This window comes from Zootoca vivipara, chromosome 1 (genome assembly GCF_965207765.1).
Source record: "Zootoca vivipara chromosome 1, rZooViv2.hap1.1, whole genome shotgun sequence".
Lineage (NCBI taxonomy): Eukaryota > Metazoa > Chordata > Lepidosauria > Squamata > Lacertidae > Zootoca > Zootoca vivipara.
The window spans coordinates 75,859,673-75,886,677 of record NC_142582.1 but is presented as its reverse complement, the minus strand read 5'-3'; the positions used below and the strand labels follow the sequence as shown (position 1 = coordinate 75,886,677).

Genomic DNA, 27,005 nt, shown 5'->3' with positions numbered 1-27,005 from the left:
GCGGCGGCGAGCGGTGGAAGGAGAGGCAGCTGAGCAAGCTGCTTACGTTTATCAGTCGTTACTGCAAACCCCAGACCCACAACGTCCCCCCACCCCAGCTTTCTGATTCCCTTTGTCAAGCCTTTTATGATTTGTAAATTGATTTGTTCATATAACGCAAGCACCAGTTTAAGATTCATTCATCCCCTCCTGTGAGCACGCTGAAAAAAGCAGGTGACTTCTACCTGCCAGAGGTAGATAATCTCCTTGCCGAGGCTCGCAAGACAACGAGAGTGTGTGCTTGTGCGTTTTAAGATGAGCGTTATTCCGCCAGGGATTTCTCCTCCCAGAAAAGCGGGAGTGCCTGTTTCTGGGCTTTGCACATGGGTGACACTCTTTTATTGTCTTCTCAGCCACGGACATGCAGTTAGCTTGGCTTTTCACTGAAACTGTTATGTCTGATCCAGGAGGGGGATAAAATATAGGGAGGGAAAACGCTCAAGGATAAGATCAGCTGGAGATATTGAAATCGGATGCAGTGATCCTAGCTCATCACAATGGCCTTGATGAAAGAAAGAAAACAGCCACCATTAATCGGCTACTAACAGTTCAGGGCGCTGTGTGTATGACAAGTGGTCTTGCTTTTCTAAGTCTTGTTCTCAGTGAGAAATCTCCCTGTTCCCCTTTCCAGCTGAGTGCCTTTTCTTTTATTTTGCTTTAAACGTTCTGGACATTAACTTTCTGTTGCTTCCCGAAGATGAGTTCACTTGCTCATTTTGATTATTATTTCTATTTTATAGGCTTTAAACTAGCAAAAATTCAGGAAATGAAAAGTTTGGGAAACCTTCCTAGGCATCCATCCTTCTTTTTGTTTGCTTACAAAGAAGGTGGAGAGGATTTTAAGTACTAACAGTGGAGAGCTTTAGGGAAACCCACTGCACACCACTTTAGAGAATACAAGAAATCAGGTCCCTAAGGGTTTCTTTGACATAGACCGAGGGGAGTACAAACAGCTGGTTTCCAGAATGCTTTCATTTCACATGGTGGGGAGCAATCTGCTTAATTCTGGCATTTATAATAGTGATTTGTCAGAGTGCTCCTGTTCAAGAGGGATGGGGAAAAAAGAACCTTCTATGTACATCTGATTACCCGCCCCCTTTAGCTTCCTGTCTTCTAGAACACACTTTAATTGAGACTTAACTGGAGCAAACTGCTTTTTAGGGCAATCTGATCATAATGTTGAAAGCCTGCAGAAGGAAGAAATGGATGCATGTGGGCTGCTATCCTTATGTCTTTTTTTCTTAACAAATACTTGCTACATTGGTTGCAGTGGGGGCCATCTTAATTAAAAAGGGTGCCTTAATAGGAATAGTTCTCTAGGGTTGTCAATCTTGTATGTGCAGTTAGGAGAATTAGGAAAATTTCTTTTAAAAAAGGAATTAAGCAGGAATAGTTTGGGCTTTTTGCTTGTTTCTTTTGTTCTCTTCCCACCTGTTTACAGAGTTTTTTAAATAGACTCTTTGCTTTACAGTATATGATTTTGAAGGAAGTTAAATTTCTAAATGGTTTTTTTTTGGTAGATATTGCCTCCCTAGTTGAAATGAAAATTCAACATTTCAGTATTGCCCCTTATCCTAATCTGTGTCTAAATCCTGAAGGTATAAGGCATACTTAGTAAGTTGCACTAAATTTACTGGTAGCACAATTTAGACTGTAACACCACTTACCTTGGAGTAAGTCCCATTGAATTCAATAGAACTTTTGAGTCGATATGGTTAGGGATTGTGCTGTTACTTCCTAAAGTAAAGCATCTTTAGGGTCATTCTGGCAGACACTCTTTCAGAGATGTCTGTGAAGAAAATATCTTTACTTCTACAGATACACTGCCAAGATTGCATAATTTGAGCTTGTACAGTATTTGATATTCTAGCTATAGCTAGTTTTAAGACTAAGGGGGCAGATCCATCAGAACACCTGTGCTTAGGTGGCTCCTGGAATAAGCTTTTGTAGTAGTTAGGTAGTTGGGACTTGCATCTGTTTTAAACTACTGCACATATGATCCCCTTTATGTCAGCTTGGATCTTTCACTAGTCAGAAAGGAATTAAGCAGTTTATTTCAGGGTATTGAAAACAAGTCTGTAAAGCACTTTACATCAAATGTGCTTTGGAGTGATTAATAAGTATGGGTCCACAAATGGGAAACTCTTTGGGCACAATTCATCCAACATTATGCAGTTTATAAATCCTATTTGTTTACGTAGGGGAGAGTGAAACATGGGCTTAGCCCTCTTTTATGGAAATCACTGGAACTTGAGTGTTTAACCTTGAATGGTTGTATCCCTGTCTGCATAGGCCATCCACGCAACTTGCTCATTCTTCAATCCAGTAAATAGGATCTAATTAGCAACCAGGTCTTTACTCGTAGATCCTCATGTGAATAAGTTGTATGGATGATGCAGTTAGATGAAATCTTCTCATCCATAAAATTACAGCAAAATGTTATGGCTTAGTTATGAGGTGAATAATTTGGAAAGTTGTGGTGAGCATCCTTTGCTATTTAGATTTTTGTCAGACAAGATTTTTTGTTTTGAAAGAAGTTTCATAATAGCTATCAGCAGTAAATATTGCATGGGGATGGTAGTGGCATTAAACTGAATGTTCCTTCTGTATAGGCAAGATGAAAGCAAAGAATTGTGACCTGGAGGTGCATCAATGAGATACTTAGGCATACAGCAATCAAGTGAAGCTCTTCTATGATGGTCATGTTCCAGGTAGCCAAGAGGCTGATAAAAACACAGTAAGGTGGCAAGTCTGTAGGGTTTTGAGTACAAATTGGTTACTTTAAAGATATTTTTTCTGTTGACATGAGTATAACTTTCCACAATCCTGTGAATAACCTTTACCATTAGTGGGTCGAATTCTTTTCCTTCTCTTTGCAAAATTAAAGACATAGGTGCAAATTGAAGATGTAACTGAAAGTCAGGATGTCAGTTTTTCCAATCAACTGGGCTAAGGGAAAAAAATCAAACCAAACGATTTGTGCTACTTTAAAATGGAAAATGATTTCCATTTAATGGCTCTTTTTAATTTATAAGAAGAAAAACGAATTGCCTTGTCTCTCTTTGTTCTACTCAAGGCATTGGATATAAATGAAATAGTCACCTGTGCTCTTCCTTAAGATCTTCGAAGGAGACTTAGTGACCGTGAGGAAGATAACACACCTGTTTGTACAATAGAAGCTCCAGTTTATGTGTTTATTAATTTTTTAAAAAAATGTCTGCATGCAATCTCAGGAGCCAGTAACCAGGGGAATTAGGTATAAAAGTCAGATGCTTAGAATGCAATCCCATGCACACTTTCATTGGAGTAAATGCCATTGAACACAGTTGGTTTTCCTTAGTGTTGCACTGCATCTTCCCTGAAGAGCTTCTTTGAAGGTAGGATCATTGTCAATCAAAACTGAAGAGAGGCATAGCTGGTTGATCATATTCTGATAGCTAAGTAAGTCTGAAGTTGAAGGTCTATTTTTAAGGTTGCAACTTCTTTGGTGGAGACTAAATTTCAAGCAGGAAAAATGGTTCATACATATGTTAAATGCATGAATGTATGGTTGGGTATTTTGCCCCCTGTGGTTAAGACCTGCATAAGGAATGGCAACTTACAAAAAGGATAGTATAGAAGTCCATGTACCATGTGCCTAAAAAACAGTTTCTTCTCCCATTGCTTCACAGCATATACTTTTGGGACATGATCATTTTCCAGATTTGTCAAGGAGGGAGAGGTTTTCTTTGTCATTTAACTTAGCAGAAAGAAATTGATTGTGGGGCCAAAACATTGCCGTATATATATATATGAGAGCCACCTTTGGTGTGAGCAACACATACTTTGCTTGGATATTAACAACCATGTGGATAGAGGCTGATTGTGTGGAGCCCAACCATGGACTGAGCATTTTGGTGGTGGTAATTCTATGGAAAAGACACATGCAATCATCCCCCCCATCTGTTTGTCTTATCTAAATATGGCTCATGAGTAGGGTTGCCAGACTCAATAGAGGACAGGACTTCTGTGCCTTTAATTGCCCTGCTCTCTTTTGAGTCTGGAAACCTTAAAGAGAAACCAGCAGACCCTTTGTTTAATTTCCAAGCAAAGGGTCTGCTGGTTTCTCTTTAAGGTTTCCAGACTCAAGAGAGCAGGGCAATTAAAGGCACAGAAGTCCTGTCCTCTATTGAGTCTGGCAACCCTACTCATGACTCATAGAAGAGCAGCTTTCAAAGCAGTTGGAGAAACATGTAAAGGACCCCTTTGAATTATGTAGTTCATTGTTTATTTCTTTAATTACATACCACTTTATGTCAAAATAGGCTTTCAGTGTTTTACAAGCATAGAAACCAGTTATTTATTATTTGCTATACTGATTATATTACACTACAGACTTACTCTTATTTGGAGCGAAAATATTGCTAGGCAGATACATATCACTAAGGAGCTGCAGTTCATATGAGCATAAGAGGAACCCTACTGGGTCAAACAAAGGGGGCATCTAGTCTGGGATTCTGTACATCACCGTGACCAAGCAAATGCAAGCAGAATATGAGTAGAGTAGCACTCTCCTGTTTGTGATTCCCAGAAAACTGAGGCATACTGCAGGTAATAGAGCTGTTATGGCTAGTTGCCATTGATAGCCTTATCCTCCACGAATTTGTCTAACCACCTTTTAATTCTGTCCCAAGTTGATGGCTTTAATCAAAATCCCTGTATAAAATGCAGTCTCTCCTCAAAGGTCTCTTGCCAGTTTGTTATCTTCTTGTCAACAGAACCCTTTTTCATGCCACAGTACATAGTACCAAAGGCAGGCCAGGAATATTTTGGTACTTGAGCCAGAGCATATTTCCCTGGGAGTGAAAATACAACAATGATAAGTTAAATAACTATCAGATTGCTTTTCTTTCATGACACTTGGCATCATTCATCTGCCTGAAATGACCACCTCACTCTGCTGATGGTGGGGCTTTGCATGAGTTGAATTCAAGGTTAAGCCCCAGAAAGTGGCTTAATATTGTAAATATTTAGATACTGGAAATGGGTGACTGGTAACAAGTTCTCCTTTTTTAAAATCTCGCTTAAATGGTATAAAAATCTCGCTTAGTTGGTATAAATCTCACTTAAATGGTATAAATCTCGCTTAAATGGTATAAAAATGCGGAGTGGAATTTGGATGCCAATGATCTTGTGTGGATGACTGCAAACAATGACATAAATTTAAAAAGTACAGTATGCATGAGGAGCACCCATCCCACTATAAATGCCCATCTGAAAGTAAGAAGAGGTCTCAGGCACAGCCATCAAGGGGAGAAAAGGAATCAGAAATGGGTTAAGAACAGTGAGTGCGGAGAAAGAGAAAAGAAGACAGAATGGAAATAAAAAGAATTGAAGAAATAAACAGGAGGACTAGAGGAAAGCTTGAAACAAGATAATGTCTTGTGGCACACTTGGAACTGTATTCCAGTCGCAATGACTTTGCTAGCTGGGAATAGACACCTCTATTTACAGCAGGAGCACTGTTCTGCATGTTGTGAAAGTCTCTGGAATAAAAGGAATAGTTGATGGGAAATGTCTAGATCCTGTGCACCCGTTGAGCCACAACTATGCATTTGCTGCTTTATTGGCAGTATAAATTTGAAGCTGCCAGCATTGTCCAGGTCTGCAAAAATATCAGGTCTCTGGGTGCACCTGGCATTTCTCCTCAGCTCTGCCATTCATTATGGACCTTAGTTATAGTTACTGAAGATGGCAGTACCAGCCTGAAAGTGAAGTCAAATACACCTCTGGCTCTTCTCAACATATGTTATGAATGAAGCCAGCAAGAGATTTAAAGGCCAGTTAATACGGGATATCTATAAAATTCACACTACACTTTGGTACTGCAGAATTAGTGTGTTAAATTTCCCTAAACATTTATGTAAGCTGAGCTGACTTTTATGTGACATAAACAACTTGCATGGCCTGTCTTTTACTCGGCATCCAAATATGCAGTCTGAGCCTAAACCGGCAGCATGTAATGTCACATCATTCAGGAGTGATTTTCTTTTTTTAATGGTTGTGCAAACTTGCTTTTGTTGTGTGAAGAAATGTATGTAGTGTTCCTGTAAAGGTAAAGGTACCGCTGACCATTAGGTCCAGTTACGGACGACTCTGGGGTTGTGGCGCTCATCTCACTTTACTGGCCCAGGGAGCCGGCGTACAGCTTCCGGGTCATGTGGCCAGCATGACTAAGCCGCTTCTGGCGAACCAGAGCAGCACATGGAAACGCTGTTTACCTTCCCGCCGGAGCAGTACCTATTTATCTACTTGCACTTGACGTGCTTTCGAACTGCTAGGTTGGCAGGAGCTGGGACCAAACAACTCACCCCGTCACGGGGATTTGAACCACCGACCTTCTGATCGGCAAACCCTAGGCTCTGTGGTTTAGACCACAGCACCACCCGCATCCCTGTAAAGATGTTCATGTAAAGATGCTTAAGAACAGTTTTATCAGGATGCAGCTACCTAGTTATAATAGTTTCTATTGAGCTCTTAATAATATGTCTAGCTCTTCAAGATGTTCTTCACAGGGCTAGCTGACCCTATCGTTAAGGAGAGCAAGGCAGGCAGCAAATTTTGGATGCTCATAAAGAGCACAAATTGTCAGTTTCGTTTTGGGTTTTTTTTTTTTAAAAAAATACTATTATAGCAGGGAGGAGAAAAGCAAACTAGTTTTTTCTAAAAGGCCTTGGGCCTACCCATCTCTGCCAACCATGCATGAGATTAAGGGTAGCAATCCTATACCTACTTACCTGGGAGCAAGTCTTGTTGATTTCAATGGTGCTTAATTCTGAGTAGAGATGTTCGCCTGGTAAAAGAAGAACCCTTTAATGTTTTATTTCTGTAGGTTTTGGAACATACTCAAATTTTATCTGTGTAAGGCAGATGCAGGAATTTCTATAACCATATTTAAAGTGGCAGCATAGAGGTCTGACTTGCTGGTAAATCTCTGAAATTTTGAAATATCCAAAACAGGCTCTAAATTTAAATGTTCATACACATTATATTTACCAGTCTATTCTTTTGTTTTTGTTTTAATATAAAAGTCATACAGTTCTTCACCTGTTGTTTTTCTGGCACACAGAAAAATCCGTGCATCTCTGTAAGAAAAAAGCAGAGATATATTGTGTGCCCACAGTGTGTAAAGACACATCAGATTTGTTTTCCTTGTGGAAAAGAAACATTTTTGCAACCCTTTGTTTTTTCATTTTTGTGACACAGAGATCATTTCCTTATTGTAAAATCAAAACGCGAGTTGGTCTTAAATGAGCCACACATCTGTTAAAATTATATTCTGTATAATTGTATGGTATTCAAAAATGCTGCTGTAAAAAGTACTCTATAGTAGAATGGATTTTGGGGAAGCTAACTGACAAGGGTCCCCAATTCACAAATCCAACAGGAGCAAATCCTGAAAGACCAAAATAACATCGTGGAGACTAAGTATACCCAGGCTTCTGCACACATTGTTGATAAACTTTAATATCTAGGTTCAACTTTCAGAGCACTGAGATCAGTTGCAGTTTTACTATTCATTTCATGGTTGGAATTTATTCCTTTGTGTTTATTTCAATTTAAATCACTGGAAAAATTCAAAAGGAACAGGGGTGATTTCTGCAATACGTCCAAGACACATGCCACATTACATAATTCATTACGTTGGCTCCCCCTTGTAAAATTCAGCTTTACTGATCTGTTTCTGAGTCTGTTGATCTCGTTGGAGTTGTGCATAATCACCTGCAGAGCAGTTTTATGAGTCTGCTGCTATTCTTTATTTCCTAGACTAAATAGATGCAGCAGCAGCTTTCATGCTGACCTCTGGGCATAAATATCCACTCATATCTTAACTGATTTATTTTTGCATGGGAAAGATAAACAGCTACTACTGAAAAAATATGAACAAAATAGCCTGTGGGATATCCGGTGTTAGACATCTTCAAAGTTGAACCATTAAAATCAATGGACTTAAGTGAGTGTAGCTCTAAGAATGTAGCCAGAATGCTCTCCTGGAACCCTTGTAGTCTCATATACACACATTTATATTACATATGCTTGATAAAATTTTGGAAATGCCAGGTTGTTGTTTTTTAAGTGTGAGATTATTCACATTTTGCAGAAGCTTATTCCACATATGTGGAAGCCTGTTACTGTACAGTATATGGAGCTCTTTTGCTGCATCAGTGAAATGGATTTTAATGTGTGTTGACCCTTCCAACAGTTTTTGTAGTCTTCTTTCCCATCAATGCCAAGGAGGAATCCTTGTACTTTGTAAATAAGTGAGGGCATGGGTCTGTGGTCATCTGTGTGGCCAGGACTGCAGTCCTACTGGGTAATCAGCTCCACATAATTCAATTAGACTTGCTTCTGAGAAGAAATGTACAGAATTGCATTTCATTAGACTAAGGTGGAAGTCAATGTAGTACCAAGGAGAGTACCAAGGTCAGCTAAGAAGATCAGCTTTGCTTGCCTGGTAGAACTCCTCTTCCTCACCCCCGCCTCTTCTTGGGGTTCTCTCAACCCTACAGAATGAACTTGGGGGAAATGCAGGTGAAAGAGAAGGGAGAGTGAGTCCTTGTGCTGGTTTTCTCTAGCAGAATGGGATAGGTGAATCTGACACTAGGATGTGATGGTATTAAGTCATTGTTATGGCACATAAATTGCAGCCCTCTGACATCATGCAAATGCATCTTCGAGCCAAACCTGACAGTCCTGGCAGTCTGTTACTGCACATTCACACACACCTTGGTGCCTATTACTTTAAGGAGTTATTACCTTACACAGCTCCTTTGAGAGGTAGGGGGCCTTGTCTAGCAGGGTGATCTGTATAACAGTATCATATTGGAATGGAAACCATTGCATTTTTTAACATGTAAAATGCACAAGTTGAAGCTGTATCAGTAATCTGAATTTCCAAAGTGAGGGAGAGATAAATGCTGGGTTAGTCATAGTTGGAGTATGAAATCAATGAATTTCAGTAACTTAAATTGCTGCCAATGAGTATACTCTTAAATATAACTTGATTGGAACCAGCCTGCAGTTTGGATGTTTTCAAGAAAAACCACAGTGAATTTATGCATCCTGTACCCGAGCACCAAGATAATCTTCCGAATGCAGTAGTACATTTTTGCCTTTGGTGAAAACCCGAACTAGAAAAGGCAAGAAGATACAATGTTATTTGTCCAAGTTACATTCAAAATACTTGGATAATCCAATGAAAGGAATAACGCAGGTAGCAATATATGGGCTACTAAAGTGTTTTAGTGGGTTGTAAGTATGTAAATAAGACTCAGTCCTTGGTAATAGCATATCTCATTAAACACAGCCATTACTTGCCCAATACATTACAAAATTCTCCATCCGATCTCTGTCTGTCTTCATGTTATTCATCTTTTTAGTTCTTAAGGATTGTTTAATTGCAGGGCTCATTTATCATGTCATGCTGTTGCATTACTGATGGTGCTTTTTTGTGCCCTGTCCCGTATGGTAAAAAAGATCTGGAAAGACAGGAGTTCAGTTTCAGTTAATGCAGTGGATCATTTTTGTTGCTTGTAGGACTAGGGCTATTCAAAAATAGAATGTGGCTATAGCACAGTTCATGGTTGCACAGCGTATGCAGTTATTTTACTTGAACTAAAAATTAAAATCTGACTTCTTTTCAACCAGTTGTAGGCTTTGGAATGGACCCCAACTTACAAATTGATATCATCACAGAACTGGATCTAGTCAACATGACTATTGGAGTTACACAAGTGTCTGGACTACATAATGCCAGTAAAGCATTTTTATTTCAAGGTAAGGCTAATATCTTTATGTATTTGACAGGAATGAAAGTGCGAGTAACTAATAATTTGGAAGATAGACATATTTCTTGCATATGAAGCATGTTCCTTCCCTCGCCAATCTCTGTCTCGGTATCTTAAAAGTAAAGTATATCAAAACCACTGTCTGTAGACAGTAATGATGCTAAATAGCTTTAATACTAATTTTATTTGAAAAGTTTTTGTTGTTGTTGCTGGAACACTTTTATGTTTGAGGGGGCGGTTGCCACAAGAGAGTTACTGGTGCAGCTGCACGGATAGGCCATCCCTACAGTTCTGCTACATAACTCTGCCAGTATAGCAACCCAAACGAGGTGGGGATGTGGCCAGGACATATAAAGAGTAGACACCACCATAATAGTATAATAAATACATAAATAGTGGACCATTATATTGACCATGGAGCTGATGTGAAAAGGAAAATAAAATACTGTCCTCCTGCCCTTCTGATGACTCCACAATGAAATATAGTATATGATTCCAATCAGGACCCAATTACAACACCATACCTGCCAACATTTTCCAGCAGAAAATTGAGACACGTTGTCAGCTGGCTTGCGCAAGAGCACAACACCAAAAGATGCGAGAGTCAACTGGCCGCCTGCCCTGCCACAGCCCCTACCTGGCAGCTGCTCCCTTTCTCCCCTCTTTGCTTGCTTCCTCTGCCTGTGCTGCACCTCATGCAGCCATGACAGTGGCGGTGGCTTTGGCAGTGGCAGAGAGGGGCCGACAAGAGCAATGCTACCCTGCATACAAGGGTTCTGCTTCATGAAGGGATCCCCTGCTAAGTGCAAGTGCTGGCTGCAAACACCAGCTAATCCTCCTCCTGTGCTGGAGGGGGGAAACGGGACATTACCTGATGAAATCAGAAGCCAGGATTGCTTCTGTAATTCTGTGAATGTCTCAGGGAAATACACTTGACAGGTATGCAACACATCAGCACCAGGATAAAAAACCCTAGAAAGGAGGACCACAACTGAGATGATAGGGTGTGTAGCATGGGACTATATCTCTCTAGTCTTAGGTCATGCAAGCACAGGGCATATATGGGGGAACCCTGGTGAAGAGAAACAGGGAGAATGTGCAGAGTGCCTAAGTGTCCATTAAAGGTCTCTGGGTTAAGATAATGAGGGGGAAGTTGTGTTAGCGGTCCCCACACCAAATAACTTTGTGTGGTGGGGACCTGTGGGTGGGTGGGCTTTCTCGGTAACAGCCCCATTCCTTTGGAATAATCTGAAGTGCATCTCACTAGGACATTCCTGTCATTTGTCACCCAGTCAAGACACACTGCTTTGCTTGGGCTTTTGGGAAAGGGCAAGGTATATTAGATTGGATTTTTATTGCTGCTGCTCTTTTGTTTGCCTGGAATTTATGTTGGCTTGTATAACTTTGGTTTTAATTCTGTGTATTACTACCCTGGGAACTTCAAGTGAAGTGTGGTCTATAAATACAGTTGATAAATAAATAAACAACTTGGCCTCACAACTCACACAGAAACTTGAGCTTATTGCTAACACTTCTTTGCCTCAAACATTAACAGGTACCTTGCATTGGGACTCTAGTCAGAAACATGCAAGAAGAATATAGTGTGTGGTGGTAGTAGGGTTGGTTGCATTAGTTGTCTGTGAGACAGGAGGGAACAGTTAAAAAGGTTATTTGGCCCATATAGGAGCCATACTATTGAGTGTGGGAGTCCCCCCCCCCACTCCGTGCAGTGTGGTATTAAGCCCTGAATTCAAACCTGAAACCCCCTATATATAAAACCTGTGCTGGTCCTTCAGGCTAAGGCTCCTCTTCAGGCCGTTGTGCTCCTTATGCACATGGCTGGGTAATGAGGTGGGGAATGCCCATGGCGTGTCTTGTTTTCAGTTTGCTTGTTTAAAAATTGCTTTGTGGTGTCTGCAGTGTGGATTTGAGGTTGAGGGAGGTCCCTCTGACAAGACTATTCCTAGTTGCTACTATTAAGTGTGTGGCTTTGTGGCTTCCCTTGTGGCCTGGCCTGGTTTTTCCTTTTACCTGCTTGGTAAGAGAAACTTAATTCCTCCCTCAGTGGAACTTTTCCCAAGTAGGGCTATGTATGTGTCTCTTCCAGCTTTTTGGGTCCTGTGTCTTAATTCTGTCTCTTTCCCTCTCTTTATGTGCTGTGATCAAAAGATATACTCATAAGCAGTGTGTGGTATAAGGTGAACTGAACTTCTGTGTGCACAAGGATACATATAGCTCTTCGTTGCTAGTGTTTTTGTGCCTGTGATGCAGTGGCATGCATTGGAAGCTGTCATGGCATAACTATATCTGGCAGGATGTGTGTGTGTTTAGTGTAGGACAATGTTCCCCAAAGCTGTCAAAAGGAAGAGGGAAGGGGGGGAATGCCACCAGCAAAGCAATGCAGCTCCCCCCTTACCCCGACAGCTTGGGAGTCACGGGCCGGCAGTGCACTGAATGTCACTCCCCTCAGTGAGGGCACCTGGGGTGGTTCCGCCTCCCCCTTCCTATGCCTCTGGGGAGAGGGTGAGAGGAACTGGCTGGTGTAATCTGCAGCTATGTTCAAGATGTCTGTAATCCAAAGCAGGATATGGAGACAGAGCTGGCTTTTAGAGAAGGTGGGGACCGAAAGTATATTCTTGTTGTTAAGTAGTATTTGGGTATGAGACAGTATGGTATGAAAATATATATATGCTTTTTAATGATCCAGGTACTTCACATACATTATCCTGGTATCCATACAACAGCTCTGTAACATGGACCACCAGTACTGTTACCCTAGTATTGATCATGTACATATGAGAGAATGCTTAGCAATACTCTCTCCACATTGGACTCTTAGCCATTATCCTACATCATATGGAGTGTTAATTTTAAATGAGGAAGAATCTGACAGTGCATGGATGAGGTCAGGGTGATGTGGGAACACTGGCACGAGTGCCAATCGATCAGCAGGGTCAGTTTGATCACAGTGCTCGACCTCACACACACCCTGCTCCTTCCCTGCACTGTCTTGGCAAACAGCAGCACTTCTCCTAGAATCATAGAGTTGGAAGAGACCACAAGGACCATCCAGTCCAACCCCCTGCCAAGCAGGAAACACCATCAAAGCATTCCTGACAGATGACCGTCAAGCCTCCACTTAAAGACTTCCAAAGAAGGAGACTCCACCACATTCCTTGGCAGCAAATTCCACTGCCAAAGAGCTCTTACTGTCAGGAAGTTCTTCCTAATGTTGAGGTGGAATCTTCTTTCTTGTAGTTTGAATCCATTGCTCCGTGTCCGCTTCTCTGGAGCAGCAGAAAACAAACTTTCACCCTCTTTTATTTATTTGAACATGGCTATCATATCACCCCTTAACCTTCTCTTCTCCAGGCTAAACATACCCAGCTCCCTAAGCCGTTCCTCATAAGGCATTGTTTCCAGGCCTTTGACCATTTTGGTTACCCTCCTCTGGACACGTTCCAGCTTGTCAATATCCTTCTTGACTGGACACAGTATTCCACGTGAGGTCTGACCAGAGCGGAATACAGTTGGCTGCTTCTGGTTGTATCCAGATTGTGTCCTCCTGCTTACAGAAGGTTCTTTGTTTCCCCTTCCTTTCCGTAGCCCTTGCACCCTGTACCACTATTTTGAAGCCTCCAAAGCAGTTCTTGTTGGGATGGGTGCTGGAGGGGGTAATGGCTTTATTGACTAATATAGTGATGGGGGGCTCCACTGTCTCAAAGAGCCTTTTGTCAGTGGAGGGACACAAATTGTGTACAATCCAACCACTGTAATATTATCTGCACACTATGAAAACCTAAATAATATTTACAAATCAATAGTGGAGCCACATGGTAATTTTCTCTTCATTGTGGTCCACCTTGTTCATGGAGCTATGCTCCATAACCCACATCCGAAGGCTTATGTAAACTAGAATAATATATTTGAGCATGTGGCAAGTACCTTTCCCTCATAAATAGCAACCTAACAGCAACCTGCTACTATTTCTCTGGAATCAGAGACATTTCTTACCAATCTTCTTGATCTTTGGCATTTCTCAGGGTCTCAATTAACTGTTCATACTGAAGTGTAGGCCAACATGTGTCCTCATCTCATTCCTAGCAAAGCTAGAGGATAAACATTTTAATAGTGTTGTGCTTCGTGATCTGGCTGTGTAGTTAACCTATTCACAATGTGGAATTCCATGCAAATCTGTAAAGTGAACTAGAAAAGTTGCAGCATTGTAAGGGAGCAGGGAATGGTTATATGAACCCACTTTGGGTTACCGTATATTCCAGCATATAAAATGACTGGGCATATAAGACGACCCCCAACTTTTCCAATTAAAATATAGAGTTTGGGATATACTCGCTGCATAAGAAATACGACCCGGCGTATAAGATGACCCCCGACTTTTGAGAAGATTTTCCTGTGTTAAAAAGTAGTCTTATACGCAGGAATATACAGTAGTTTGTGATCCATGCCTCCTATGAAACACATAAAAAAACAAACAAACAAACAAACAAACAATATTCAAGATACAAGGATATCTCTATGTGTGTGTGTCTCTTAAATGCAAATTTAAAAGAGAATAAAGTGATTTTTTCAGTATGTATCAAATTTATTATTATTATTATTACTATTATTATATTTAAATAGGATGCAAGGCTGCTGACAGAAACTAAAACAACACAGTTAAAATACAAAAATCTAAAATAAATAAATAAAAAGTAATCATTAAAATAATTAAACCCTAATAGAATTTTTAAAATCTATGAAAACACAGATAATAAAAACAGCACAGCACTATTGCAAGCCTTTATTTGAAAAATTGTCAGTTCCCAGTTGTAATGATAGGAACATCAAAATTTCAAAATGTAAAAATATTACAAGTGTAATGCTTGACCCAGCAGGAAACCATCAATTTCAATGAAATAGCTAAATTAACAAAAAAAGAAGAGAAACCTCTGTTGTCATTGCCCCATCACTGCATGTGTTAAAGCACTGTGATCCATAACTTAATCAATGTAAAAATTCCTATATGTTTCCACTTTATTTATCTCAGCATTATCTGCATGCAAAAAGAAAGGCTCAAGATGTTTAGAATTGATTTTTCTTAATAGTTCTGTTCAGTTTTATCATGCTTAATAAGATAATATATAATGACAGCAATTTTTTAAAAAGTAAAAGCCATTGTTTCACTGTATAATCTGTTGAGACTTTCTGTTGTTTTGCTGCAGATAGCATCTGCATAATTAATTTCTTATGAGTTGGAAATCCTACTTCCTTCCATCTTCCATTCAGTAGCACAAGCTGAGGTATCAAAAAAGCCAAAAATGGATTGAACAACCATGTCAATTTCCTGCCAAAAGGCCCTCATACATGCCCATTATACATGAATGTATCTGCCTAATTTCCCACAAACTTCAATGCAATTTATGTCCAGTGACACAGAATCCTGTACTGAATGAGAAGAGTTGCTAGGATGGGTAGTAGGAGGAACTAGCAGCAGTATAAAAATGGTGGGCGTGGATAGGTGTAAGGGTGCTTTGCCATGCCAAATCTCTTTCTTTGAAGTTGCATTTCCTTGGATGAAGTTGGTGCTGGGAATTTGTTGCACACATATTTGTTCAGTATAAGTGTACCTGTAGGGTACAGGTGCTTATCATAGTTGAACTAGGGAAGGGTGAGGATGAAAGGGGCATGAAAGGGCTTGCAAAATAGATGGGGTGGTTTCATAATTGCGCAGAAGTTGAAAAGGGTAGTGAGTAGTTGTAATGTGTGGTGAGAAGAATACAGAAAGGGCTTCAGGAACGGGGGTGGGAAGGTGAAAAGTGAGCTCAGTAATTCTAGAGGGGGGCAAGGGGTTAATTTGGGAGGAATTGTGGGGTGTTTGCAAATGGGGCAAGCAGAACTGCAGCCCCTAGTAGTTACTATATTTAACAAAGATATTAATTAACCACATAAGTTTGTGCACTGCATATTCTTGTAATAAAGAATGTGGTAATTTTAATATAGGAATGTCTTTTTAAATGGGTATAGTATACTCTTTAACTTATTGATGCCACTTTAAATACCAACAGCTTTTTTAAAAACTAAACCAGGAAAGCTTGGAGCAATAGTTGCCCCTGTTTAAACTCTTTTGCCAGATTGCCCTTGTAATTTACTTCATCCCAGTTAAGCCATACCAAAACTGAGGGCCTTTGTTGAAGTCTCTGTTTCTTTCCCTACTGATGTAATTGAAGTGCAAGTCTGTTTTTTTGCCATGCTCTCCTGGAATTGTCCTCAGACTCTCCTAACAGACCTAGCATTCCCAGTTGCCTCAATTCTGTTCCCTTGAAATAAATTAAAAAATTGTCTAGTAGCACCTAAGAGACCAACTAAGTTTGTTCTGGGTATAAGCTTTCGTGTGCACACTTCTTCAGATACCAGCATGCACATGAAAGCTTATATCCAGAACAAACTTAGTTGGTGCTACTGGACAATTTTTTAATTTATTTCGACTGCATCAGACCAACATGGCTACCTACCTGATTTTTTCCCCCTCAGCACTGTGGACAGGGCTCTTCAGCTTGGGCTAAGTGGTTCAGCTTCCCCAGTAAGTCTTCAGCCACCACACCACTCTCTGCCTTCCTCTCAGGTCATTTTTCTTCCTCAATCCTTCTGGCTGTCCACCACAAACATCAAGCACCAACCAACATGGACTGATTCAACCAACTAACTGCCAAAGACTGACTCTTACTGGCTAGCCCCTGCATATTTGCTTTGTCTGGCCCTCCCTAGCCAATCACAAACTCTAAGAATACTAAATATAGCAGCAGCAGCAGCAGCAACTTATTACTTATACACCATTCATCTGACTGGGTTGACCCAGCCACACTGGGTGGCTTCCAACAGAATATACACAACAAAACATCAGACATCGAAAGCTTCCCGATACAGGGCTGCCTTCAGATGTCTATGAAAAGACATATAAATGTTTATCTCTTTAACATCTGATGGGAGGGAGTTCCACAGGGCAGGCACCACAACTAAGAAGGCTCTCTGCTTGGTTTCTTATAACTTCACTTCTTGCAGTGAGGGAACCACCAGCAGGCCCTCGGAGCTGGACCTCAGTGTCTGGATTATAGTTTCCGAGTCACCTTCAAGGTAGCCCTGCATAGAGTGCATTGCAGTAGTCCAGGTGGGAGAAAACCAGAGCATGTGCCAGTCTGGCAGGCAGGTAGGGTCTCAGCCAGTGTACCAGATGGAGCTGGTAGACAGCTGCCCTGGATGCAGCATTGACCTGCATCTCCATAGACAGTTGAGAGTTCAAAATGACCCCCACACAAAATGCCCCTGCACACATGGTCCTTTAGGGGCACAGTCCCCAACACCTGCCCACCCTCTAAACCTGCAACTGCCAACCAGAACATGCATATAGTATACCATTCTTTTGCATACTGAGGGTTCTCTCTCCAAACTCTAATCACCTGTCTAAAGTCCCCCAGTGACAGTTAAACCTGCGGTCATCTGACCAAGGTGGAAGACTTCCCCCATCAAACACACTATAAAGTAAATTATTATTCAAATGACAGACTACACTACACAATACCCATTAGAACACTGCTTAAATAATCAAGTGGGTTAGGATTTCAGTTTTCTTTAACAGAGCAGATATTTCTACATTAGGCATCATTGTGTCTGTTTTTTGGATGAATTCACAGTTTGCAAGTAACTGTGTAGTGACTTTTGAGCAGTTACTGTATTTTTCCATGTATAAGACTAGGTTTTTCCCCTTAAAAATAATGTCAAAAATTAGGGGGCGACTTATACTCTGGGCCATCTCCCCCCATTTACTTAAATCTGAGTCCCCCAAAATAGGGGGTGTCTTATACATGGTGGTGTCTTATAGACGGAAAAATACGGTAGTTTATTTCAAATCAATGAATAGGTAAAATACCATGGAGGTGCCCTGGGCTCTCAGTCTTAAGTTTAATATTATGCAATATTTATGTTGCTTTATCTGTAACAGGAGGTGGCAGCACTTCATAGTCTTTTCCCCAGTAGGAAAGCAGAATTGGTTAGGGTTGCAGGATCAGAAATGAGGAGTTAATTGCAGCTCTTGTCTGTTCTTTGCAGAACTATGAAGGGGAAATAATCTCTACAGGCATAATTAACTGTACAAACCCAGGCAGTATTTAGGGCCATCGTTTTCCCATTTCTTCTATTTTAGGTTGGTGTTTAAACTTGTGAAAAAGTGGCCCTGTTAGAGGTTGCTTCCAAACAGCACCGCTTATTTCGCAGTGCTCCTGTTATGTCTGGATAGTGGCAGCAGTGGTGATAACGTAATACTTAGTACATATAAATAACATTTAAAGTATCCAAAGCATTTTGCATGCCTCATCTCAGTGACCATTTCTAAAGTAGGCCACACCATCATATTAACAGATTGGGGGTGGGCTGAGTTTAGTATAATCTGGATTGCGTAAAGCCACCTAGTGAATTCTGCCAACCTGAAAAGAGGTGAATCAGGGCAAGGTAAAACTGCCTTATTCAGGGATCAGGCTAAAAGTTGCTTCAGCTTCAGATGGAGACCTATATAGGAGCAGCAGTTCTGTCCCAACTGCAAGCTTGCTGGGTGGGCAGTGGGTGGTCTTCAATTAATGAGGGCTGCTCCAGCAGTTCTTTAATCCAACACAATGGGAGACATGCTGGTTGTATTGGGGGTTCTGTAATGGAGTTTCCTGAGTCAGAGGACAACAATGTAACATCTTTGGGCTATTGGAGCCCTGGCACCACAGGCTTGTCTTGGCAGAAGTACTTCTGTGTGCAGTTACCCTCCTGACTCTTGAGTCCTCAACATCATCCTCTTCATCCTTAGGGCCATGATTGATAGGGGTGACTTTCAAACCATAGACATCATGTTACAGTTCAGTCTCTTGCCTTAGTTTCTAGCTTTTAGATGACACAATTAGAGAAGAACTGCATGTCTAAGTTGCGCCTTAGTGGGCAGACCCAATTTAGCATGACAGTTAATGCTATCTTCCTTGCTGTTCATTCTCTTGCATGTACTGTTCTGTCTATTTCATCTGCATGACACCATGTCCTGGGAAATTCAAGACAAAAGTCATGGGAGCCTTTTGTTGAACTGTGAGACTCCACAGCTCTCTGACAGATGCTGCTCTCATTTCTGTCGTATATGCAGGCAGAAGGAGAGACCTGGGGGGGGGCACCAGCCTTTCCCTATTTCTTCTAATCCAGGCTGATTCTTGAAACTGAACTGCTTGTCTGCATTTTAAATATTCTGACAACTAAGAACATATCTACTCTTTTCATGTCATTTTAATAGTAACTCCAAATAGGGAGCCCTGTAGTTGCACTCTGTCCGGAGGTAGTATTGCATAATTATAATGCAGCAGGGGCCCAACTTCATAGGATGCTTAGCTAGGAGCGTTCAGGTTTTCAAAGAGTTGCCAATACATGCTGGAAATGTAGTCTGAAATGTGTTAATAGCTTTGTGCAAATAGAGACAAGATTTGGTTTGAAAACTATTTGACAGTTTACCTTTGTGTAGATTGCTTTCTCTGGATATTAACAGAGATATTTTCTCATTATAAACCTGTAGTCCGACCAATTTTTTTTTAGTTCCTGTGGCATATGTCTATCTAGATGGGCATTGTGCTCTCTCTCTCTCTGTCTCTGTCTCTGTCTGTCTATTTATATATATATGGTGCTGTGATAGAAAAAAGTGTTTTTCTTTTAAAGGACCTCAAAATCAATGTACTTAACCCATATTTTGCAGTATAGTAGGCTCACGTTTGTGGGGGGGGTTACATTCCGGGGATTGTGCTTAAAGCTAAAACAATGCATGGTCAAGACACATTGGGTGCAGTGGTGATGGGATTGCCCTTTTAATTTATTATTATTATTATTATTATTATTATTATTATTATTATTATTATTATTTATTGCCAAGCACGTAAAGCTGATTGTGCACAAGTTAAGTGTGTGCATGTTGCAGGCTTACTGTACAGTCATACCTTGGATCCTGAATGCCTTGCAATTTGAACGTTTTGACTCCCGAACACCGCAAACCCGGAAGTGAGTCTTCCAGTTTGCAAACGCTCTTTGGAACCCAAATGTCCAACGCGGCTTCCGATTGGCTGCAGGAGCTTCCTGCAGCCAAACAGAAGCCATGCCTTGGTTTCCAAACATTTTGGAAGTCGAATGGACTTCCGGAACGGATTCCGTTCAACTTACGAGGTACAACTGTATTTCCAAACAAAGTTTCTTTAATGCCTAAATGTCAGCAGCTAGATGCCTAAATGTTTAGAGCTAGAAAGCAGTAGTCATGTTACATGTTAAATGCATTGCATTTTATGTTTTTGGTTACTGAGTTTGAACATTATTTTTATTACATTTTATAATTTTGAAAACAAACATTTCAGATTTCTTCTCTCAAAGCTTTTCAATCACCCGTTAACTATTATACTCACTGAAACTTTCGTTTAAAAAGTCCTCTGTCCTAGTCTCTAACCTACTTTTTATTGAGATGGAAAAACTGTGATTGGGGTTTGACTTCCGCAGACTGATATTTTTGAATTATATTCTATTCTACATTCCCCCCCCCCCAATAAAAGTCTTTCCACTGAAATGCTAGCTGTTTCTGTGGAAGATTTTTTGGGGGAGGAGCACATGGAAGCACTCTCATTCATGTGCTGTTCCCCCTAAAATTTGAAGTGGTTGAACCCCAAACACTTGATTAGTACCTCAGGGTTTGTTGAAGGTTTGCTGAATCATCCAAATTTAAATGATATCTTCTCACATTCTGGTAACTTCATGACTTTTGTGTCTTTGATAGTATGCCAAGAAATGGTTTGTCTCTCTTTCTTTCTTTTTACAAAACTACTGCATTAATGAAGTAATTGATGTGGCCAGTTACTAAAGTACTTTCAATCTTCAGCACACTGTGGTGGCCAATTGGGCTTAAATGACCCAGGTGGCGCTGTGGGTTAAACCACAGTCTAGGGCTTGCTGATCAGAAGGTCGGCGGTTCGAATCCCTGTGACGGGGTGAGCTCCCATTGCTTGGTCCCAGCTCCTGCCAACCTAGCAGTTCGAAAGCACGTCAAAGTGCAAGTAGATAAATAGGGATCGCTCCGGCGGGAAGGTAAACGGTGTTTCCGTGCGCTGCTATGGTTCGCCAGAAGCAGCTTTGTCATGCTGGCCACATGACCCGGAAGCTGTCTGCGGACAAACGCCAGCTCCCTCGGCCTATAGAGCGAGATGAGCACCGCAACCCCAGAGTCGGACATGACTGGACCTGATGGTCAGGGGGCCCTTTTTAAATTCTATCAAGGAAGTTGGTTTCAGCGAGTTTAGATCTGCAGATTTTCACAAATGGGCTGACATTGTTAAACTGCTCCTTGAATAAACTAAAGCAATATACATGTGTCTTTCTCATCCATGAGTGTCAAATATAAATTGGGAGGTTATCGAATGATTTGACAGTTCTTTAATGCACTTCACCTTCAAAAACTCCAAAGTGACTTATGATTTCTAACAAGCAGACTATCAACATATGCATGCTATAAAAATGCATTGATCACTAAAATCAGTATTTCAGAAGTTCAGAATAATTAAATTATTCCTAGCAGCCACTGTGCCACAAAATTCTTCATATATAAATGTATATGAACTGTTAATTTCATAAGCTGCTTTAGCTCTAGTCTAGTGAAGGATGGCTTGCATGCAACAAGAGATCCCTGTGCACAATTCACAGCATTTGCAAATGCTGTGGCTGCTTTGGTGAGAGAATGACCCTTTGCCCCATGTCTAGCAGGCCAGCTTGCTGCTCTAGATCCAGACAGAGATATAAAAGTGCAGCAGACTCATGTATCCATGATGGAGCTTGTAGACGTTCCCACCCTAACCTGTCTGTTCTCAAACAAAGCAATAACACTGTGGCCTTTGACTTGCCATCCCTTTCAAATTCAGGGTTTACTTACTAAGACCTTTATGGAAAGCTTGTTTCCTAGTAGAACAAAGTCTTCCTTGCTTTAATGTTTATCCAACATGTCTCTCTTGCACATTGTTTGCTGATAGCAGAGGAGGAAGATCTTCATATTATTCTGTCATTATACAGATGGAATCCCAAGAGAAATGATGGACATTCTTGGTAGTTACTGAAACCACTGTCCTGATGTATTGTAGATTCCTACACTGTCAGTGCACCAGCAGTCATACCAATTTGCTGTACAGATTTATACACAATGGCTGCTCATCTCTTCAGAAGATAAGAGGCTAATCCTATGCATGTTTAAAGGTAAAGGGAGCCCTGACCATTAGGTCCAGTCATAACCGACTCTGGGGTTGCGGCGCTCATCTCGCATTATTGGCCGAGGAAGCCGGCGTACAGCTTCCAGGTCATGTGGCCAGTATAACAAAGCTGCTTCTGGCAAACTAGAGCAGCATACGGAAACACCGTTTACCTTCCTGCTGTAGCGGTACCTATTTATCTACTTGCACTTTGACGTGCTTTTGAACTGCTAGGTTGGCAGGAGCTGGGACCGAACAATGGGAGCTCACCACGTCGTGGGGATTTGAACCCCCGACCTTTTGATCGGCAAGCCCTAGGCTCAGTGGTTTAACCCACAGCGCCGCCCACACCCCGTGGGTGCATGTTTAGTTCAAAGTTAATGCCACATAATTGAGTGGAGCTTGCTACCAAAATATTGAGACATTCTTAGTCTCATTACATTGAAATAGGTACCATCTGAACTGGGAAGGACTTCATTTAAAGGATTTTTTTTTTAAAAAAACCTGTATAGATCTTGTCTTTCTGTTCATTTTATTTATTTACTTTGTGACTGCCAAAGTGTGTGGGTCACGGACTTCCGGTCTGGCGCCATTAGCGCTCGGCACGGGTTCCTCGATCTCCGAGAACCCTGGCCCCGCCGAGGAAGGGGTGAGCCGCCTGGGCGATGCGGCCACCCGGAAAACCCCCCGATTTGGCTTTCGGGGGTCGTGAAGATCCAGCGGAGCTCCCTAAGTCCTGGCTGATGCCCGGCAGCTCGACGTTTGAGCTCCGAGAGCAGTCAGTCCGGGACGGAGCCTTGAATCCATTCGCTACCTCGGCGGAGTGAAGCCCTAAGCCGTCGCTTCAGAGCACCAGATACCTTCAAATTAAGAATTAGATCGTGAGTAACAAAGATTCTTTAAAAATTTGGATTGAATTTGGACTTTGGAGGGGAATTTTAAAGTAAACGGAGGTCGTTCCCCCCCTTCACCGAGGGAATAAGATGCAATTGACAAGCCTGCAGCCATAGCGCTGGAACGGGACTTTGAACTTTGCTAAAAGGAAAACTTGTATCCCTCCCCGGGGTAGCGGAGCCAAGGGGAGGTGAAGGATTTATTACGTGGATTTCTGCAAAAATTTGGATGGATTTTTAACGAGCTCTCCGGCTGCCCGGTGATGGGAACTTGGAGGCTTGGGCCAACTTAACTTTGATTCCGTCTCTGACACAACAGCCTATTCGCCATATTGTAACCTGAGAAGACAAAGGATATAGATAGACTAAACAATCTGGCAAGATGTGGGAGAAGGAGCTACAAAGTGTCTGGGAAAAAATTCAAGAAGTTGCGACGGGAGTAAAGGAGTATCGAAGACTTACGAAGTTACTGATTGAACCCCTGCACCAGTTCTCTCCAACTGACAGCTTAGAGACACAGCAGGAAATTTTGGAGGATCAAAATTTGAACTTATTAGAAGAAGAGGCTCAAGAGGAGCTCTATACTTTGAACGATGTGCAACCGGTGGGAGAGGTTGCGCGGGACCTTCGCTACAATAAAAGAGCTGTATTGGACATAGATTTCCAGGAGCTGCTTCTCTCAGTGAGAGAGGGGGGGCAGGTCCCTGGTAACAACAACCAAGCTGTGCCGAAGAAAGTGACCTGGATCCGAACCTCCTTAGTGAGAGGAGGGAGGCAAGATCCAGGCGAAGGACTTTTTAAATGGTGGGACAAGAAAAAGAAGAAACCAGTGGGGGGTTGGCAGAGGGGGTGCTGGGTGGAAGAAGTTGGGCTGGACAGGGTAATAGATGGAGTGGGTTGAGATGGAGTGTAAATGAGGGACTGATAAAATGGTTTTGAATTGGATTGTACACAGGAGTTGGTTCAGGATTTCCGGGGACTGGTCACAGGGTGAAGGAGGGAAGATTGTAGAATTTATGGAGTTAAGTGAGATGCTAGAATATGAATTGTATAAGTTAGAATAATTTTAGTGAATAAATAATAGGCTAAAGGGAATATTTAGAGTAAAAAGAAATTCATTATGTGGTAAAAAAATATATATATGGCATTAGAATAAGAATAAAACGGAGATGTCTGTAATTGGTAAATAATGAAAAATGAAAAATTGCCAAATAGAGGTTGTTTTAGACTCGGAAAGGGAGGAGCGAGGAAGTCACAATTAGAATAGAGTCAGGAATATTAGTTGGATTTTTTTTGCTTTGTCTTTTTCTTTTCTTTTTTTCCCCTATTTTGCTTTTTGCCTTTTTTGTAATTTTTTCTTGTTCATTTTTGTTTCTTTTTTCTTTTTTTTGTTGGCTGTTTATGATATGATATAAGATTGTATTGTTGTTGTTTAGTCGTTTAGTCGTGTCCGACTCTTCATGACCCCATGGACCATAGCACGCCAGGCACTCCTGTCTTGCACTGCCTCCCGCAGTTTGGTCAAACTCATGTTCGTAGCTTCGAGAACACTGTCCAACCATCTTGTCCCCTTCATGGATCAATGCCTTGTCGTGGCGAAGGGGCTTGAATAACTCAGAGAAGCTATGAGCTATGCCATGCAGGGCCACCCAAGATGGACAGGTCATAGTAGAGAGTTTTGACTAAACGTGATCCACCTGGAGAAGGAACTGGCAAGCCACTCCAGTATCCCTGCCAAGAAAACTCCATGGACAAAGACAACAGGCATATAAGATGGTAATGTGAATGTAAATCTTAAGTTGAAAATGTCAATAAATATAATTTTTTAAAAAAACCAAAGTGTGTGGGTCACATTAGTTTTATAATGTACTCTAACTATCCCTGCTCGTCTAGTTGAAGGGAGTGTTTAAGCTGAATAATATAATAAGGTGGTGTCTGATTTTGTATAGGTTTTCCTTTATGTGTGCATTGCAGCTCAGAGATTGGTACTATAAGGCTTTCTATCATCCAAGTGTTTGATCCTGAATGACAACACATGAGTGAACACCCAACTGAAGAGAAAACTCAGGGACATGCATTTCTGAAACTTTTCTAGCTTTTCTTGGCTTTGGCAGCAATCCTTCTAGCACACTTCTTTCTGTGGAGAGCCAAAAATACCCACCTCACTCTCAGGAAGGCATTCGGAAAATAAGCAGCAAGATTTCTGAAATCACAGTGTATTACAGTACCAGGGCATGCCATTAATCCCACTGCAAAGGCTGCTTTCCTCTTCCCTTTATTCTCTGAGAGGTGATCCCTTCTTTCTGCAAAGCAGTGCTTTGATCACTTATTGTTGTGCATCACTGTTTAAAGTCTGCTTTCTCTGCTTTGCCTGCTATCTACACAAGAGTCTAATGCTTAGTCTTTTCCGCTCAGCCTTTCTTCTCAGCACATGTTCTGTAGCTTAACTCTATTGTGCCTGGCTGTATGGCTGACTGGATTTATTGTGTCAGGACACCCACTTAGTCCTTTTTGTATATTTTAAACAGGGCTATTACTATTTTTTTTAAAAAAAACGTTAAGGTGAATATCCTGAGGAGACCTGTATTATATGAGTGACATCTTTTGATTGATATCTCAACTGCAACCATCCCCAGTGAAGGGCATGTAAGAAATCCAATGGTCATAATCTTCATAATTAGCACTCTTACTTTCCCCCTGAATCCATGGACCTGTGTGTTCCAGTCAGAAGAAATTGCACGTGATTTAGTAGTAACCATATGAGAGAAACAAAGAAACACACACACACACACACACAAGTTCTTATGTTCAAATGTTCAAATGAAACTTACTGGTATATCGAGTGGTATAATTATGGACAATTATACGTTATACTCTTTGATTACATGCATTTTTTCAGTCTGCTCTGGCTCTTTAAGAATATTTTCAGTCAGCTCTTCATTGACAAGCTATACCAGGGGAAGGCATTTAAAAGACAAAGAAGAAGAAGAAGAAGTCATCAAAAAGTCCTGCTGTGGAGCTACAGGTACTTATTGGCATCTGTGGTGGACCTGCCCATTGATCCCATACAGTCTGCAACATTATTGGTAACTTAATCCGGCCGGATCTTGCTCTGAGTCACCTCTCTATACTGAAAGGCGCCAACTCTTCAGTACCATTAAAACCACTTGTCCTGTATCTTGTAGCGGCAGCCCGCCTTGTAGTCCAGGAATGGAAAGATGGTTAAAATTTCACTATTGACAACTGGTTTGAAAAGGTTGTACATATTGCAGTCATGAAAAAAAACCCCACTCATCTGTATCTGCTGTGGGGAACTGAAGAGCTTAAAGATCATGTGGATATTGGGTGGACCTTTATGACCTATCTTAATGATTGGTCCTGTGTCAACATAGTCTCTGCAGAGGATGAATGCTTTAACTAGTATTCTGTCCATTTGTTTTCCTCATTCAGAACTTACTTCATTTGTCTATTTCCCTCAGTACTTCCCGCCCTTACAATTAGATGTTAATGCACTTCCATTCTTTTAATATAAAGGTGATATATATTCAGTAAAGTATTTAAAATTTATATTCATACTGGGGTTTTCCCCTTTTGTATATCTACCATGTCCATGCATATTTTTTTCTTTTCTTTTTAAAAGATGTATACTTGTTGAATTAATTTTTTACTTTTTTAAAAAAGGACAATAAAAACTTTATAAGGAAGTGATACCGTATGTAGCAGGATGTCCATCAAATCATGGGAATATATTATTGAAATGTGAGCTATTGGATGGCTTGTCTTTGCTTAATATTAATGAGCTCTCTCCCCCCCCCCCCCCCCGGAACAAACTCTGTAATCTTGCCTTCCCATAATAAACACTGTTCATTCAGAACTTGGAATTTTCACATATTCAGATAGGGGACAGGGCAAAGTGAAAGGATTTGTCTGTTAATTGCTGATGCCACAGAACTCTTAACTCTGCA

The 27,005-nt window shown here is 41.1% G+C and overlaps 1 protein-coding gene across 3 annotated transcripts in view; it reads left to right on the top strand.

Moving 5' to 3' along the window:
- Window positions 1-27,005, top strand: part of NELL1 (neural EGFL like 1) — a 376,722-nt gene that overhangs the window by 4,048 nt on the left and 345,669 nt on the right. For all 3 annotated transcript variants that reach the window (XM_035117446.3, XM_060275202.2, XM_035117428.3), the window contains exon 2: window positions 9,727-9,855. In XM_035117446.3, the coding sequence (XP_034973337.2) occupies window positions 9,727-9,855 (129 nt within the window). The remainder of the gene's footprint in view (window positions 1-9,726; window positions 9,856-27,005) is intronic.